Source organism: Mauremys mutica, chromosome 8 (genome assembly GCF_020497125.1).
Source record: "Mauremys mutica isolate MM-2020 ecotype Southern chromosome 8, ASM2049712v1, whole genome shotgun sequence".
Lineage (NCBI taxonomy): Eukaryota > Metazoa > Chordata > Testudines > Geoemydidae > Mauremys > Mauremys mutica.
Genome location: NC_059079.1, coordinates 17851004 through 17870355, shown reverse-complemented (window position 1 = coordinate 17870355; position 19352 = coordinate 17851004). Strand labels below are relative to the sequence as shown.

Here is a 19352-nt window from a genome sequence, read left to right as displayed (position 1 = left end):
CCAGGCTCCTGTCAAGGTGAGCAATTCAGACAAAAAAAAGAAATATGCAAACTTAAAAAAAATAATATAAAAGATTGTATAAAAACAGACTTACTTCCTTGCAGTTTTGTGCCATTGTTAGTATTTCGTATTAATTGAAAAGCCTTTTGAAATCCCACTGCATGTTGGGTAGGGTTGTCGGATGACTTTATATTGCTAACGAAGGTGGACATCTTCCTTTTTGTCTCACTAGTGGCAGGAGACAAAAATGTCTTATAGCACTGATCCAGTGAGCAGGTTCTTACTGTGTCTGCCACGGTTAGCACTGAGATCTTAAAAGAGAAGAAAATATATTGGATTATTTTACCATTTATAATTCTTTATGTACTGATATAGCACACACAATGATAAGCCAACAGACGAGTTTCTGTGGATTTAAAATCAATTGTTAAAAAATAACATGCTTGAGGCATAAATCCATCACACATTTGAAAAGGATTAGACTTATGCTGATTAAGGTAAAAAGAGACTTTGGCCTTTTTTTTCCAGATGAAATCTGCTTCATTCTGCTCACACATAATAGTTACCATACTCTCATAGGCAAAAAATCTGAGCAAGCTATAGATATCTCAACCCCAAATCTGCAGAGAGCATTTTCAATAAATCTCCAGTACCTACAGAAAAATGGAGCGCTTGTGGAAAAAAACTAGGAAATTTCCATAGGCAAACATAATGAGCTCTATACTAACTTACTGTACTTTTAATATTTTATTGAAAGTGAGCCAAATTCACCACCACTTTTTATCCTATGGATAAATTAAAGAAAGTAGTGATAATCCTTGCACTATTAAATGTATCAGTAAGATACAGTTTATGAAATAAGTGGCATACTTTATTATGAGCTATGACTGATGCAAAAGTAGTGACAGAATAAGAACACCGCTGCATACTGCAACAGCAGTAAATGTGTGCCTGTAAAACAGATTTCAAAATTACCAAGTTACTGCATAATTAATAAAAGTGTTGTTTTAACTTATAATAAATATTTCTCCTTCATATACTCCTTGATTCAGCAAAACAATTAAGCACATGTTTAACTTTAAGCGCATACTTAAGTATTCTGCTGAATTGGAACCATAGTACCTTCTACATAGGATTTTAAAACTCTTTCCATGTATTAAGTCTTATTCCTATATTACAGATGAAAAAAATTAAGGCAGAGAAAGCTAAAGTGACCCCAATATCATGCAGAATGTCTGCAACATAGCTGCAAAATGGAACCCAGTCCCTGTGCTTTAGCCATCCTCTTCTCTTATCTAAACTCTCTAGGAGCTTTGCAGACATTAATTATGTTTCACACCATCCCGTAAGGTAGTGAAGTAAATTATCTTCATTTCACAGCCTGGAAAATGGTCTCAGAGGTTAAATGATTTGCCCAAGGCCACTTAGTGTGCCAAATGGTAGAGTTGGGATTAGTACACAGCTCTCCTAACATCTGGTCCTGCACCTAATGCACTGTATTCACAATGCTTCCCATTACAAAAATGGTTACAAAATGTTTCCTAAAAAGCTGAAAGCATTACAGATAAATAACTCAGAAAAATGATTTTGTTTTAGATAAATGTAAACAATCCTCTGCTTCCCCTCCCCCCCACCCTGGATGGTTAAAACTAAGGAAAGACACACTAGTGGCTTAGTGCAAACTCACCTTATCATGTTCATCTATAGAGCTCAGAATAACCTGAGCTGCATCTTTGGCAATTTGGAGTTGTGTCTCTGTGACTGAAGCCCCATGATCCACAATGATAACTATGTGCTTAGACTGGGGCCTAACCGTAGAGACATAGACAGGCCTGAAATGACACAAACATATTGACATCATGATGACCTCTCAGCTCACAGTTTCCATAGTAGCATACAACTGAAAAGAAAAGGAAAAGAAAAAAGGAATATTTGCTTGGCTTCATGAAATTTTACATTAGCGAAGAATACCTTGAAAAACTTAACCTAATGAGTTTGCGAGTAGGGTTGCAGGGCTGGGAAGCATTAGTCAGGTAGCAGGGTTCACAAAGAGAGTGAGATAAGGTCCGTGCCCCAAAGAGTTTACAATCTAAAGTCCAAATCCTGCAATCACTTACTTTTTACTTCATGCCTTTGAGTAGTTCCACTGAAGTCAAAGAGATGATTCATGCGAGTCAAGTTAAGTTTGCACATAAATGTTTGCATGATTGGAGCCTAATTTCATACATCATGCAATGACAATTGACAAATGACAGGGAAGCAGGAGGACAATAACAAGGCCACACAATGACTGTTTTGGCAGATGGACGTCCAGAGGTTCTACAACCTGTAATTTTTTTATAAGTGTATTAACTCAGTGACACAGTCTGAACAAGTCCCCTGCACAATAACTGACTAAAGAAGATTCCAGCTACTACAGAATGATCCACACAACTGACACCGTGGCTAGAATATTTAGACCAAATGGTTAAGTGTAAGTACCTGCAGATTTGGCACCTAAATCCTGATTAAGGCACTTAAATAAAAAGGGCTTGCTCTTTAGAGATCCTGAATGCTCAACTCCCACTGACTCTAATGAGAGTTGTGGGTGCTCAGCACCACTAATAATCAGGTCTCTTATTTGGGTGTCTACTTATGTAGGTGCTCAATTTTAGGCGCTAATTTTGGAACATTCGGCCTTAGTTATCAACCAGCAACTTGCAGTAAATGAACTGTTTTGTTAAAGCATCAGCGGTGACAGTGTTCAGGGAAACTGTCTGTAACTATCTCAGCATACACAGCACAAAGATTTTGGAAACAGAATGAGTAAGAGTGACATGATGAACGCTTGATGCAGTCAATCTTGACCATATGGAGAGATAAATACAATACTGGATGTTTGCTGGTTTCATGACAAGTAAAAATCTGTGCAAGCTGTGTATAATTGCATTAGCACAGTAGGTTTGGTTTATCACAATGAGAATAAGGCTCCTGCCAGGAAGGGCTTTTTTATGAATGCATTGGAATGTAATGCACATAGGTCATGCTCCACAAGCCCTTCTTATCTGTGCATTTTTAAACTGGATTATCAAAATTTGTCAAAGTCTGCTAAAGGCACTTAGCGTTTTTGTGTGTATGTTTGCCAACATCAAAATATACTACTTGGTGAAATGTTCAGATATAGTTTGATACCGTGAGGTATGTGAGAAAGATTTACCAAAGATCTCTTTTCAGGGTCTCAAAGCTGGAACAAATTAGAAGGATCTTGAATAGGAAGTAAAAACAACAGAATCCTTTTTCCTGTTAGCGTTGTCCTAAAACTACTTGACTTTAAGCATGAGTTTTGGGATCTAATTTTTAGTACATCAAAATCACCCACAGAAGTCTTATTAGAGGAAATGCAGAATATTTTAGAAAAAGTATTGAAATAAACAGCTGGCACAAACCAGTTCTTAATTATAGAATAGGCTGCAGCTCTACAGTGGTATTAATACCACACAGTACTTCTGATCTTCAAAGCACTTAAAGGTTAACTAGTTCATCCAATAAAGCCTCTCAGGTAAATACTGGTAAAAAATATTTCTAATTTACTTATAGAGAAATTGAAGCAGAGATTGAGTAATTTGCACAAGGTCAGAGGAAGTCTTTGTCAGATCTGAGATTAGAACTCAAGTATTCTTGGCTCTCAATCTTTACACCACACCCTTCTCACACCATAGTATGTTCAAACAAGCCCAGCCACTCAGATCATATGATGATGACTATGGCGTGAACACCTACATATTAGATTAGATTGCTCAATTTTGACAGATAAGCAAAACACATTTTTCAGTCTCTATGATCGTCTCTCTCTTATATGGAAATATTCCTGTATGAACTAATATCTCCTCAGTAAGATTCATTATCCAGCAAGGTTAGCTAATATACAAGGAGAGAGTCAAAGGCGACTAGATTTTCTCAAAAGACCACCACGAGGTGCCTTCTTATGCTGGCAAGCAAATTACAAAGCTGTAAGGCCTTCCTAAGTAGTCCATTACTTTCAATGTTAACCATGCATTTTAAAAAAAAAAATGTAACTAGGAGAATTCAGAGGCCTTTCTGCAGAAGGGAAGTAGGCCTCAATCCTGCAGTCTCCAGACAGGCAGAACTTCCCACTGCAACCAGTGGGGAGTTCCTTCCGAGAAATGATTGCAAGATCAGGCCCAGTAACTGCATTACAGCACTTGCAAAGGAGTAGACATTTCAAAATGGTGGATGTGAAATTCAATTGTAGGAATAACTTAATATTACAACCTCTCACCAGGTTGCTCTATGCATTGGTGCTAAGTTCATATAGTGAAGGGCACGAGAGCCCAGGGAGGAAAAAAATTGTACTGAAACTACTTTCCAACAGGGTTACATCATAAACAGATTATTAGCATGGCTATCTGAATCATCCAACCACTTATTCCCTAGTTTATTGTTCAGTTTCCAGGGGAGGCTCCAGGCACCAGCGCAGCAAGTGCGTGCCTGGGGTGGCAAGCCGCGGGGGGGCGGCATGACGGTCGCCGTGAGGGCGGCAGTCAGGTAGCCTTTGGCGGCATGCCTTCGGGAGGTCCGCCGGTCCCGCGGCTTTGGCGGTAATTTGGCAGTGGGTACCCGAAGGCCCAGAATCGGCGGCAGATCACCCACAGAAATGCCGCCGAATCCGCATCACTAGCGGACTGCCTGCAGGTGTGCTGCCGAAGGCCGCCTGACTGCCGTGCTTGGGGTGGCAAAAAACATAGAGCCGCCCCTGTCAGTTTCAAGTACGTTTCCTAGCAGGAAATGAAGAACTGATTTTCTACCATCTTCTGCGTTTCTCTACCATCTATGAAATGTTAGCAGGCTGAGGCATTACTTACAAATGTTTACTGGCTGTTAAGGTTATTAAGCTGAAGCTAGGGAGAGGTGAGTGTGTCTGAGGGTAACCTTATTTTATCTTTCCAAGTAAAATCTCTACTGAAAGTTTGATTTGCTGATTTTTAGAACAACCTAAAGATTCAACGTTCATGAAGATTTTTTTAGAAAAACGGGATGCTGGATTGAAAACAATATTTTGAGAATATAATTTTAGCACTTGGTTCCATCTGAACACAAAAAAAGTAAAATCATACCTGCTACGGTGTTCGTAACTTCCCTTACACCGGAACTTGTGTGCTGGAAACACAGTAAAAATGCCTTCTTCTGAGCTAAAGTATTGCCATTTAATTCCTGGGTTAGACTTCAGATTGTCAGCAAGAACTATGGAGTGAAAAGGAAAAAAATGAATGGGACTGGAAAGGAAAGTCAAAGGAGATGTGTGCATTGATACATGGCATCTTCAAAATACCTCACGTTTGCATAAATAGCAAGAATATAATACCTAATGCCAACAACAAGTAGTAGTATTGGAAGGGAGATAAAACTTCATGTCTCACAATCATGTATGTTCCTGATTTAACTTCTAAAATCCAAACTGTTCAGTTTGGTCATGTCCTCAGTAATACTTGAATATTTTTTTGTGGAGAACACCACATTTTCTGTAGCCATTGTTTCACTGCCATGAACTCGACTTCTTAGTATACAATGAATTGTAACAGATTGTAACAGTTCCTTTAGCACACCTGGACATTCCCTTAGTTCCTGCATTCTCCATACAATTCATAAAGCTGCTCTTTGACCCATTCTGTCCATGCAGCTTCTCCTGGAAGGCGTCATACAAAATAACCACTTTTCCCAAGGATGAATCCCCAACCACTCAAATACTCATAGAACATTGCCCCCTCCAAATTCCCAAAGCACTAGTACATTATTTCCCTACTTGAGGGATGATGGGAAGAGTGGCCCATAAGGCAGTAGAGGAGGAAAGAGGGCAATGAAGCTGCACAACCACCAATCCTCCCCACTGGAAACTTACTACTGCTGTTGCGAGCAACTCCCTGAAATACCTCCTGCTTTCCCCTCCAGCCTAGAAGAATGTGAAAAAGCAGTTCATCTGTACATGGCTACAAGAAAGCAGCCTGCAAAATAACCTTCACTTTGTTGCTTCGATACACAGCTCGGCCCACTCCCAGGAGCACGGGCAGCCTAACACCAGGAAGCCAACAGGGGAGGAAGGGAGAGTGAACAAAAACACAAACAAAGCTACATTAGTGGGAAGACGCACCCACCAATGGGGGAGTTTCCACAAAAATAAAATGGGAAGCACTGCACTGATCTGTAATATGGAGTGGTGGAGCTCTGAATTAGGAGGCTGTTTTTAAAGTGATTGCCCAAAAATACACCTGAAACCACTAGCTCTTTTGTAATCCTTTCACTTGAAAATGGCTGAATACACACACACACTTTACAAATAAACCAACACCACAAAAGTAAAATCCATCCCCTTGCCTAGCAGTACTGACTGCAAAACATTGTTGACTGAGGTTACACACTTCTTGAAATTCAAGTCTGTGATGGAAACAATGATAAGCAAGTTATATGCAAATGCTACTATTACAAATAATATTTGGGCGGAAAATGTTCAGAGAACCTTAACTACAGGATGATACAGAATCCAATGGATACTATGTGTCTATAGAAAACATAAGTTAAAAAATTAAAGGGAAGTCTATTATTTATATAGTTTATACATGAATCCCCCCATGCATTGTAAAGTAAAGTTCTTTTACTTTTCTCAGTGGCAGATCATGAGTGCGCTGAACATTCAAAATAGCCTAAAAAAGTAACTAATAGATGGCCCTTAATGAGGCTATGGTCTGATCTGCTAAAATCATCTGGTTTATATATTTTCATGATCTGGTACAAATATTTTGCGGAACTCTCAGTAAATATGGTTCCCATCATTCAGGGCTCAATAATATCTGGACCTGAGAGTGTGCCAGACGGGATGCAAGAAGCTTTCTCCCAACTACACCACACCCTCATTTGTGCAAGGGATGGACACCAGTGGTGGTCCCTGAACCCAAGGATTGCTCCAAGCTTCTAGAAAATGCTTCACTATAGATAGGGCCCTACCAAATTCATGGCCATGAAAAACGCGTCACGGACCATGAAATCTGGTCTTCCCCCATGAAATCGGGTCTTTTGTGTGCTTTTATCCTATACTATACAAATTTCACGGGGGGAAGACCAGCATTTCTCAAATTGGGGGTCCTGACCCAAAAGGGAGGTGTGTGTGTGTGTGTGTGTGTGTGTGTGTGTGTGTGTGTGTGTGTGTGTGTGTGTGTGTGAGAGAGAGAGAGAGAGAGAGAGAGAGAGAGAGAGAGAGAGAGTCACAAAGGGTTATTTTAGAGGGGGTCGCGATATTGCCACCCTTACTTCTACGCTGCTTTCAGAACTGGGTGGCCAGAGAGCGGCAGCTGTTAGCCAGGCGCCCAGCTCTGAAGGCAGTGCCCTGCCAGCAGCAGCACAGAAGTAAGGGTGGCAATACCATACCATGCCATCCTAACTTCTGCGCTGCTGTCTTCAGAGCTGGGAGGCCAGAGATTGGTGGCTGCTGATTGAGGGCCCAGCTCTGCAGGCAGCAGTGCAGAAGTCAGGGTGGCAATACCATACCCTGCCATTCTTACTTCTGCACTGCTGCTGGCGGTGGCTCTGCCTTCAGAGCTGGGCTCCTAGCCAGCAGCCACCACTCTCCAGCTGCCCAGCTCTGAAGGTAGTGTCATCGCCAGCAGCAATGCAGAAGTAAGGATAGCAGTACTGCCAACCCCTTCCCCCCCCCTACAATAACCTTGTGACCACCACACAATTATTTTTGGGTCAGGACCCCTACAATTACAACACCATGACATTTCAGATTTAAATAGCTGAAATCATGAAATTTATGATTTTTAAAATCCCATGACTGTGAATTTGACCAAAATGGACTGTGAAGTTGGTAGGGCTCGAACTATAGAGAACAGAGCCCTGGCCCTGTCACCCTGTACCAGTTAGCAAAGCTGGCCGCTTGCCAGGGGAACACAAGCTCTCTGTCCAATGGGGATACAATGACCACACTCCTGAGCTGCAGTGGCACCAGAACCTCCTACCTTGGGCTATGGCTTTAGCTTGTAATTGTGCCCTTTGGCCTTTATGGGCACACAATTTTATTTTAAAAATTATGTGTCCTTTTTGCACAAAACAATTCTGCTCATTATAATCAATCTCCATCATGGTCGTTGTACCAGGCACTTTTATAGCACTTTTCATCCAAAGCTCTTGCAAACCCCTTTTATGGTAGGTTAACATTATTATACTCATTTTACAGATGGAAAGTGAGGACCAAATAAGCACAGTAACTTGACCAAGGTCATACAGTGAGTCAGCAATAGAGCTTAAAATATAGCTCTTGGGGACAGGAGCCTACTCCAGTACCTAGAGCATGTTCATTCATTCCTTAGACTGCACATGCTTCATTATTAAAATAGGAAGTGTTTCAACAAAGTTTTACTTTATGAAGTGAGACTTAAAAACTTTAAGTAGACATTTAATCCTAGAAAAGAAACAGCTGCCGGACACTACAAAAAAAGTCAGCACAACAGCTGTATGCCAGTAATTTATACCCAATGACATTAACAAAACAGACATGGCTCAGTGAGAAACACATATAATCTTGTCTGTCCATGATAAGGTTGATATACATCTATATATCTACAATCAAGAATTATTAATATTGGATGCTAAACTAACATTATTTTACAGACATTACAGAAATCCGGATTAAGTACACTAAATTCAAGTCACCAGAATTAGACACTCATATTCGTACCACCTCTGACAAAACACATTAAAATCATGAGTCCTGGTCTCCCGAAGAACTGCACCTAGAGACACAGAAATAGCATTTGGATTTTTTTTTTCTCTTACAGTCATATGGAGATTTCCTAGCTGTCACTTAAGGTGTGTACCTCTCCTGTTACCAAAAAAAGACTGACACAAGATGAAGGAAGCAACAGATATGCAGCACAACTGCTAGGTTTCTCCTACAGATGACATTAGACGGCTGCACTCCCACTGATTCTCTTAAAGCAAGAGGAAAAAACACTAACAACTCACAGAAGAGGGTGAACACCAACGCATTAGCATAAGACTCCAATTTGTATGCAATCAGGACAACGACCGGATTCAATTCCACGCAAGCCAAATTGTCCTTTCCACTTGTGACAAACTAAAACCAAACTTTTAATAGCTGAATTACTTTGGCTTTTTGCCTACCAGTGTTAACAGAACTGCATCAGCTTTAGATGGATGTGTTTTGTAAAAAAAGTAGAATTCCTTACTTGTGTTACAAACGCCTCCTTTGATTAGAAACTTGAAAGAACTTTGGGAAAAGATTAATTAACATTTCACCTTTAATAAAGAATTTACTTCTTGAATTTCCCTCAGGATGGATGCTGAAAATAGGCAAGTCAGTTTCATGTTCTGGTTCTCATACATTATCAGGATACTGCAGTATTCCGGATGGAATCAATGCAGGGGAATATTTCAAGCCACAACCAGATGATGTACTTCCAATACCCGAGTGGAAGATTGTTATTTGAAGTACATCCTCAACAGCTTAGCACCTTCTTGGGTTTCCCAGACTGGTTTGTGACTATATGGCTTCTCTCTGTCCAGCTCAGTGCATTTATCTTGTACAGTTATTGCTATTTTTGTCCTTTATCATTATGTGTATTTCAGTAGTGCCTAGAGATCCCGAACAACCTCAGGGCTCCATTGTGCTGGACACTGTACAAACACACAGTAAAGAGACAATCCTTGATCAGAAGATCTTACAACCTAAATTGAAAAGACAGACAAAGGACTAAAGGGGATGCTGAGCTGAAGTGACTTGCTCAGAGTCTCACAGTAGGGTCAGTGGCAGAACTGGGAAGACAACACAGATCTCCTGACTTCTAGTCAAGTGCCCTATCCACTGCCTCTCACTTCCTCTTTCCTCTACAAATAATGATTTAACTTTCACACAAGAGAATGAAGCTGAGAATTTTGGCCTCTCTCTCACTCTCTGCGGCTAGCCAGCAACCAAGGTCAGTTGCAATGATCAAAATGACTTCTCCAGATGTACAAGTAATCAGCATCTATGGACTTAGCATTCTCAATTGGAGGGCTCACCACTGTAGAATTCATTTGCCCTGAAGGTCAACAAAATTTGTGAATATTGCTATTTCCTAAATGTTTTCTGAGGCTGTCAGTTCTTTGTGGGGTTGGGAATTGTTTTTCAGTGTTACTTTTGACATGTCAGCATAACAACACTGTGATAGCTGCACTGTGCATGTTAAAAAACAAGCAAACCCCCAAACCCTAGTAATTAGCTGACAGGATGCAAATTGTAGGCAGAAACTTTGTTTAGCCATTGTCAAGATACTTTCTTTGGGATGAGAGTGGTTTATGTGGAGTAGAAATCCTGCGTGATCTGAAAAGTTTTAGTGTTGCCAACTTTTGCAATACTACTGAGCGTATCATGATATTTCATGTTTTTCTTTATGCCCCAACTCCTGGAGTCATGTTATTAGGTGTCATTTAAAAAAAAATCTAGAATTTCTAGTCCTCATCATTGTGGAGAAAAGCTTGAAAACACGAACCATAAAGGCTCAAAAAACACAAGGCACATGAAAAAAAAACCCAGATTTAATATTTTTAAATGTTCATGATTTTTAAACCAATCATGATTTGTGGAGCCTGACTCACAATTTTTGAACACTTAGAGTTGGTTACGCTGAGTCTGTCTCTTAAACTTCTCATCATAACAAAATATAGGATATAGCATTCACACAAACCAGTTATGTACCCTCTTTCCCCGCCCCAATATTAGAAAGTAGAAAAAATTACTTTTTTTACATTTTGAAACAAGAGGTTCTGCATCTCTGAAAATCAGGCCATCAAAGTATGTACAGGAATGTTTTGTAGCAGAGTACTGAACTTCTGTTCACTATTTTAAACTTGCATTTTATTATTAGTTTCCCTGCCTGGCAGCAGGTTTTGCAAGTCACAAGTACGGGCTGCTGGAGAGAACGGCTGTGTTGTTTAGTGGGTGGCAGATCAGAATGTTAAAAGACTGCCAGCAAACATTTTAGCTGCTTGCTTCTGGTACAGGTGTGGAATAACTGGTGGAAGATGTCAGAAGTGTGTTCAGCACTTTTTTGGGCTCTGCACTTAAGCGAAAAGTTCACCGTTTATTTGAAGATACTATAGGTTCATGTATGTGCTGTGCCACACATTTGAGCTCTCAAGAAGTTGTGAACAATGGATATTTAAATTAAAAGGTCATCCATGTAGATTTTGGGATTTAACCACTTTTCAGTATTGAGAAACCCCCAACTGCAGTATTGTGTCCAGTTCTGGGCACCACACTTTGATAAAGATATGGACAAATTGGAGAAAGTCCAGAGGACAGCAACAAAAATGCCTGAAGGTATAGAAAATATGACCTATGAGGGAAGTTGAAAAAACTGGGTTTGTTTAGTCTGGAGAAGAGAAGACTGAAGGGGGACATGATGACAGTCTTCAAGTATGTAAAATGTTGTTATAAAGAGGAGGGTTCTCCTTAATCACCGAGGACAGGACAAGAAGCAATGGGCTTACACTGCAGCAATGGAGATTTAGGTCAGACATTAGGAAAAACTTCCTAATTGGACAGATAACCTAGGGAGGCTGTGGAATGTCCCTCATTGGAGATTTTTAAGAGCAGGTTAGACAAACACCTGTCAGGGATGGTCTAGATCAGTGGTCTCCAACCTTTTTACGCCCAATATCACTTTTTGAATCTAAGGGCAACTCAGGGATCTACCCTGCCCCTTCGCCGAGGCCCCACCCCTTCGCTGAGGCCCTGCCCCACTCACTCCATCCCTCCCTCTCTCTGTCGCTCGCTCTCCCCCACCCTCACTTACTTTCGCCGGGCTGGGGCAGGGGGTTGGGGTTCAGGAGGGGATGCAGGCTCTGGGCTGGGGCCGAGGGGTTTGCAGTGTGAGAGGGGGCTCTGGGCTGAGCCTGGGGCAGGGGGTTGGGGTGCAGGAGGGAGTCAAGGGTGCAAGCTCTAGGAGGGAGTTTGGGTGCAGGAGGGGGCTCTGGGCTGGGGCAGGTATTTGGGGTGCAGGAGGGGGTATGGGGTGCTGGCTCTGGGAGGAGGTCAGGGCTGGGGCTTGGGGTACAGGGGGGTCGGGGTGCAGGAGGGGGTTTGGGGTGCTGGCTCCAGGATAGGGCTCAGGGTTGGGGTGTGACCTCCCGCCAGGCAGCACTTACCTCTGGTGGCTCCCGGTCGACGGTGGGCACAGCAAGGCTAAGAGACCCCTGGGGTGTGAAGGATGGGGGGCATGTGGCTTTGAGTGCTGCTCCTCTCTGCAAGCACCGCCCCCACAGCTCTCCTGGCCAATGGGAGCTGCGGGGGTGGTGTTTGCAGGCAGGAGCAGCGCGCGGAGGGAGACCCCTGCTCCCAGGGCTGCAGTGGCCGCTTCCGAGAGCAGTGTGGGGCCGGGGTAGGCAGGGAGTTTGCCTTAGCGGCAGCCACACTGCACTGCTGCCGGAGATCGCAATCGACTGGTTGGTGACCACCAGTTTAGATAATATTTAGTCCTGCCTCAGTGTAGGGGACTGGACAACATGACATATCGAGGTCCATTCCAGTCCTACACTTTTATGATTTAACAAAGTGATTATATCAACAACCCTGACAATTAGGCTACTAATCTTTCACTCATATAAAAAGGCTGAATTTCTGAAATTTTACCAAAATAAAAAATTTTAAAATGGGTTTTAAAAATATATTTTTGAATGTTACCAGTGAAGAATCTGGGATTTAACCACTCAGTTAAAAGTAACTCAAAGAGTATTATTCCATCTACAATATATAAAAAGTTTGCAAAATTAAAAAAAAAACTTTAATAATTGCTGCATTAAAGCTAGACACTATTATTTTGCTAACGAGTCATGCTTTAAATTCAGTTCCTCACTTGAGAAAACAAAAATGTTCACTTTCCTAATGAATTGATTGTTCTCAAACCTCCAACTAATTACCAAAATCACTACCATCCTTAATGGCCACTTCTTGCTCTTCCTTTTCAAAAAGTTCTGCTGGTTCATTTCCTTCAGCTAGTGAGTTAGTTTAAGGCAGCCTTCTCCAGAGACTGCCAATTTTATCATAACCCCCTGTTTATTTTTCTATGACCACAGCATACAATCTCCTGTCAGATAAGCAAGGACTACTACAGCTGAAAAAATAAGCTTTATTTCCTTCAGGTGCACTCTTATTTTCCATCTACTAAAGCAACAAGAAATCCCTGCAGAGTCTTCCTACTTTCTTGTTCCCTGCTACAAAATCAAGCAGATATTCTTCTTAGGTTCTATTCTCCCTCACCCCAAACCTTTTAATCTCTAAAATGAGTGACTATACTTTAATATCTCATATTTCCAGCAAAGCCAATCTTGGGACAAGTTCTATAAGCACAAGAGCCTGGCAAAATGTATCACAAGGTGGATTGCCTGCCTTCTAACTTAAGGCTGCATTTGTCAAACTTATTTCAGTTCCAGAATTACAAGCTAGCTGGTGCTCTCATGAAATAGTGCAGGGCTCTTTGCTAGCAATTTTATTTCATGTGCCTCCAAAGACCTGGCCAAGACAGTGGCCTTTTGTAGATCTCTCTGCTTTCAGCTCAAGATGCACTTTCTCCTCCCTTTTCCATTTGCAGAGTGTCCAGGACAGTTTTGAAAAGTACATTATCATAATCTCTCTCCATATTCTCTCTAACATGTAGGATGGTATACATACATCTTGTTTAAAATGTACATGCTAGGATTCCATCTCATACTAGTATGAAAGAGACTGAAACCAATCATGCCACCAAATAAAGGCCCATCGTTGGACAGAGGTTGTGGAAGCTGAATGTTCAAGATTTAAACACTAAGAGTGCAAAAGCTTTTGCGCAGTCCCTTAATTCTGCTGTAAATATGAGGGAAAAAAAGTTTAAGAGTATTAAAAAAAAGAGAGCACTTAAGGATATTCTCTCGCTCTCTCTCCAATTACAAATTGCTACCAAGGCATGAAGAACTTTGAGAAGGAGACCTCTACGTGATGGAGTTTTGTAAAACTTCAAAGAGAATGTGATAATGATAATACTTAGCACTTAGAGACTGCATTTTACATCTTCAAAGCATGGCAGAATCATTAACTAATTAATCTTCAAAGTGCAGCACAAACATTTAGTAAAAAAAAAAAAAAAAATCCAAAAAAAGATTCAACATGATTATTCATTATAGAACAGTTACTTATAATTCTCTTGTTGAGCATTCAATTTGAAAGAGTGCCATAGGCTACATGGAGAACACCCTTCAAAAGTACATTGCATATACACACATGTAGCAGTTCTTTAAAGAGTGACTCTAAATAACAGCATCAAGGAGAACCTTGTTTTTTGTTTCTCAATGATTCCAGAGTGAATTTGTAAAGTTTACAATTAAAGAAATGTTCTTTCCACCTGCTAGCCCTACAAATTTACCCTTGGATTTGAAAGTCAAGCTGTGTCCTAACTCATACATTATCATCATCAGGAATAAAAGATTCTGTGACTGCAACCTAATTAACAGTCTACTGGTGTTGTGAGCCAGAATTAAATCCAGCTCACTCTTGGGTAGCTCTGTTGGCTTTCCAAGGCTAACCAATAGCAAAGCCTTATTCAGTAAGGTTGGCAGACACAATTCCCTAAACATAAATGAAAAGGCTTGATGATTAAAAAGATGCCATTTACAGTGTCACTTCTAAAACTATATCAGCTCTTTGGGTGAAACTCACCCTATTGCAGTAAGCACACAAAATCCTCCCCCCCCCACACACACACACTTAAGCAGAGGCACAGACAAAGTGGCTTTGCAGGGCCCTGTACCTTCTCTACAATCTGCAAAAGGAGGTTACACTAGCTCTAAATAGGCCGAGAAAAATCATTTGGGGGTAGGGGGGCTGCCCTGGGTGAAGGTTCAGAGGAACCCTGCTTACTGAGGGGTATACAGGTATGAAAGGATAGAGTAACATGCTGGCTTTGGGTGTAATGTTCACCTCTAGCGGTAAAGGACCTATTACTGCCAGTTAAATAGAGTTCTACTTTTGTTCAAGTGGTAGAGACCGATGATTTGCAGATGAAGGCCCCAGGATCCAGACTTGATTCTTTACATGTGCCATATCCATCTACTAGAGCTGGTCCAAAACTGCAGCAACCACCCTCTCCCTCAACGGAAAACTTCTTTATAACCAAAATAAAAAATGTGAAAATTTTTCATTTGGAACACAATTTTTTTTTTAATTTAATGGGGGGCTGGGGGGAAGAGACCACCACATCATACTCAGCCTCTCACACTTTTTTCTACCAACCTTCCATTTTCCAAAAGTATTTTATTTTCTGACCAAAATGAAGGTGTTTTTTAAAAAAATATTTAATAGAAATAATGAAAAATGTCATGGGAAATGTCAAACAAAATAAATGCATTCAATTCTTTTGAAATTTTTCATGAAATATACTTACCTTTTCTCAACGACTTCTACTGCCTACTAATTGAGTCTATTGTCATTGTTATATCCTTGGGGGCAGCCGGTTTAGGAAGAAATCACTTGAGGCAGAGAGCAGACAGCTAACAAAACTACCATTTATTTACAGACACAGAGCTCACCTAACCCGCCTAAGCTGGCTGGGCTATCCCCTAATAATCTAACTCAGTTGCCATAGGAACAAAAACCATGACAACCAAATACACAACAGTCATGTCATGGATTTTCTAGAGCAGCTGTTGTATTACAGTCCTGTGGTTTGCCAGGAGCCTGTGGTGTGAATTCCAGTTCCCTCCAACCCCTACAAATACCCACCTCTAATCCTAGTTACTGAGGCTGTGTGGAATGGACCAAAATTAACATTTAAGATTTGAGGTCCAGATGGAACACAGTAATGTTTAAATTTATATTTTCCACATGGTTTCTACAAACCAGATTATTTAAATTGTGAGACAGCTGTTTAAAAACAAAACACTCAAGGGGCAGTATAACCTAGCTCACAGACAAATTGGTCAGGTTTTGACTTAAAAAACAGCAGACCCAATGAAGAAAGCACGCTGAGCTCCTGCCTGTTGGAAGAAGTGATAGGCTCATGAACCCGTTGTGTAACTGAGTAGCAAGTTTGGGCTCAATCGCAAATATGCTGCTGCATCCACATCCAGCAAGCAGAGTTTGTGAGTTCCCCAGAATTCAGAAGGAGCAGGGAAAGAAGGCAGAAAAATAAATAAATCAGAGATCCAGAAGCAACAACACTTGTTTACACTTAAAAGTTAATAATTAGGATTTGAATTTAAAGAGCAAAAGCTATTCCTGAATTACTCTTTACTCTATGCATGCATTCTCTTACTGCCAAATAAGAGTGACTTGTTTTGGCTTACCTCAGAGGTGTCCAACTTTACTACACAGGAGGGACACATAAACCTAAGCACAATCTTGTGTGGGCCAAACAGATTCTACATATTTTAATACGATTTAAAGTCACCTGTATTGATTTATATTTTAGGTTCATCTTGTTTAGTATGTAGGTAGGTAGGTTGTTTCTAAGTACAGTATTGTCTATTTATACACTTGTGTAAACTAAAATGATGTAAACATGACAAAATGTTAATGAACCGGTCCCTCGTATATTGTGTTGAAACAGGCTGCAAGCCTTTTGAAATGCTCTGACAGGCCATGTATGGCCTACGGATTGTAGGTTGGGCACTCCTGGTTAAGCTTAATCCACTTTGAAAGGTATCCTTATTCCAGAGTAAGAGCGTCCATACATAGAGCTATTTTTGAGTAATTCCATTTCTAGATAAGCCCTTAGTCCTAAATTTATCATTTAAGTAACAGATGCCACAGAACTAGGTCACAGCAGTGGGTGTGGGAAGATCCAAGAGGAAGCAATTCCACAAAGTATCAAGAGATAGCAGCTCCTAAGCAAGCACCCTCAAATCTCATCCAGGGTTTGAACTCTCCATCCATACCTTAAACCGCCTACCTAAACTTTCCTACATCCAGTAACTTCACCAGCCCAAACTCTTCAGCGGTACTGTGTGGAAGAGGGATTTGGGGGAAGAGCTGTATCAGCTGTCCAGCTACGGCACCACCATCACTCCTGGCGAAATGTGTTGGATAAATTCCCTTAGGGAGTGAAGTTCTTTATTCATCCTCAGAATGGGAGGCTGGAGTCCTCTATCCATAAAACAGGTGAAGCACACCTTGTGGCAGGGCAAGTTTTCTCACACTGTCCTACCAGATAGTCAACAAGCCTCAGCCCAGAAGGAATCTACTCCAGGGATTAAAGTCCATTCAAATCCTTGGCCACTGTACTGAGACTACCAATGGGGTAGCCAGTTAGCAAGAGACAACTATAGAGGTGGTGATGGTTTTTGTGATGCAGACTCTTGTTCCCTGAGAATTACACACACATTGATTCATTTTGCATAGTCCACCACACAAGCATTTGATAAGGATAAATTAGAACCAGAAACCTACTGATGACTTCAGGCCTCATTTTCAATTGCTTGAATTTTGTTGTTGTGGTTTCTTTCGTTTTCAAAAAATTCTTTGAGGCAGCAGAGACTTGGCTGCTGCCATTAGTGACAGTACAAAAGGCCTTATACAGTATATGTCAAACCTCTTACCACCACCCAGGGAAGATCAGTGTTCCCATCCAGATTGTTCCCAATTGTTCTGTTTTCAGAAATAGAAATAGTTGGGGCAGCAAATGAAAATTTCTATGCTAAATCTTCTAAATGCAAAAGATGGGAAACAGAAAGCCGACTACTCTGGAAACGCTCCAAGCAAATTTCGAAATCTTGAGGCAAGCTCTGGAAGACATGTTCAATCAAATTGACAAGAGGCTGGCAGTTCTGCCCAACACGTACATGTTCTCTCTGGTCCAGTCTTCTTCCCACTAATCCTTAAAAATCTAACTTTCAGGTTCCATTAGGCCTGAAGCCAGCAACAACCTTTATTTCTATACTGGCTGCAGTATACTATTCTCTCCTACTGGCACCCTGCTCCCCGATCAGCACATATGGACAGAATGAAGAGCTCCCATTGAAGGAAATGCTTTGGGAGCAGCCCCGGTAGGAATCCAGACTATCATATACACTCCAGGTAAAAATGCTGAAGCACCTCTCCAGTGATACAGTACTCTTGCTCCTCTCTCCTCTTGCTTTTAATTGTTCATTACTCCTGCACTGCTTGATTTTAGGATGCATGCTCATTAAAGAGTCGGCATTTATTGGCAAGTAAGGATAAGGTGCTATTTAACTGTTTGATCTTGTAACATGAGTCGGTGGTGTGTGTGCTATAAGTCTTGGATAGGCGTCAGTTTTTTGTTTTGTCATAAATCCAAATTAACTAACTAATTAATTAAGAAGACATTTTAAGGGCAATTATGATTCCAAGTTATTTTTTTCATGAGAGCTTCTACAAAATGTAATACCAACAGGCATTCTTCCAGAAGTAAAATAAATGCTTTCACAGGAATTTGACTTAAACAAACATTCTCTCCATTTCAGAGCATGCAAGCCAAATATCGCAGCACTCTGCTATTGTAGGAGAAAGTGAAATGGGCTGGAAATTGACCAAAAATTTAAAAAAAAATAATTAAAAATGCAATTCTACATAGTAAAAGCAACCAAAAGAATAAGTGAACAGATGTCATAAAGAGTAAAAAGTGTATTAGATTTTTTAAATTATTTCAGTTTTAATAATTTACAGTAAGGACATTTATTGTAAATACAATTTTAAGCTGATACTTCCCCAGACATTTTAACGAACATCGCATTAAATTAAAACTTAAATTTAAAACATTAAAACTTTAAAAAAATAAAAAGATGCCTTGGGAGCCAAATGTAGCCCATGGACTTCTATCATGTGGTTTGTGACTGCTCACCTTTAATATGGACAGACGTGTGTGGCCTTCCATTCCAATTATGATGAAGAAGTGTATGTATGTAGCTGGAAGGGCATACCACGTGTGTTCCCGAAAGGATCAGTTCTGGGTCTGGTTCTGTTCAATGTCTTCATCAATGATTTAGATCAGGGTTTCTCAAATAGGGGTTGACACTTGTGTAGGGAAAGCCCCTGGCGGGCCGGGACAGCGTGTTTACCTGCTCCGTCCACAGGTCCGGCTGATCGCAGCTCCCACTGGCCTCGGATTGCTGCTCCGGGCCAATGGGAGCTGCTGGAAGCGGCGTGGGCCAAGGGACTTACTGGCCGCTGCTTCCAGCCGCTCCCATTGGCCGGAGCAGCAATCCGCGGCCAGTGGGAGCCGCGATCGGCCAGACCTGCGGACAGGGAAGTTAAACACACCGTCCCAGCCCGCCAGGAGCTTTCACTACACAAGCAGCGAGGCCTGTTTGAGAAA

General features: G+C 41.1%; 1 protein-coding gene across 2 annotated transcripts in view; it reads right to left on the bottom strand.

Moving 5' to 3' along the window:
- CACHD1 (cache domain containing 1) overlaps nt 1-19352 on the bottom strand; it is a 184848-nt gene that overhangs the window by 54866 nt on the left and 110630 nt on the right. For both annotated transcript variants that reach the window (XM_045027872.1, XM_045027873.1), the window contains exons 5-7: nt 5115-5241; nt 1688-1832; nt 95-311 (exon numbers count right to left, since the gene is read on the bottom strand). In XM_045027872.1, coding sequence (XP_044883807.1) covers nt 95-311; nt 1688-1832; nt 5115-5241 — 489 coding nt within the window. The remainder of the gene's footprint in view (nt 1-94; nt 312-1687; nt 1833-5114; nt 5242-19352) is intronic.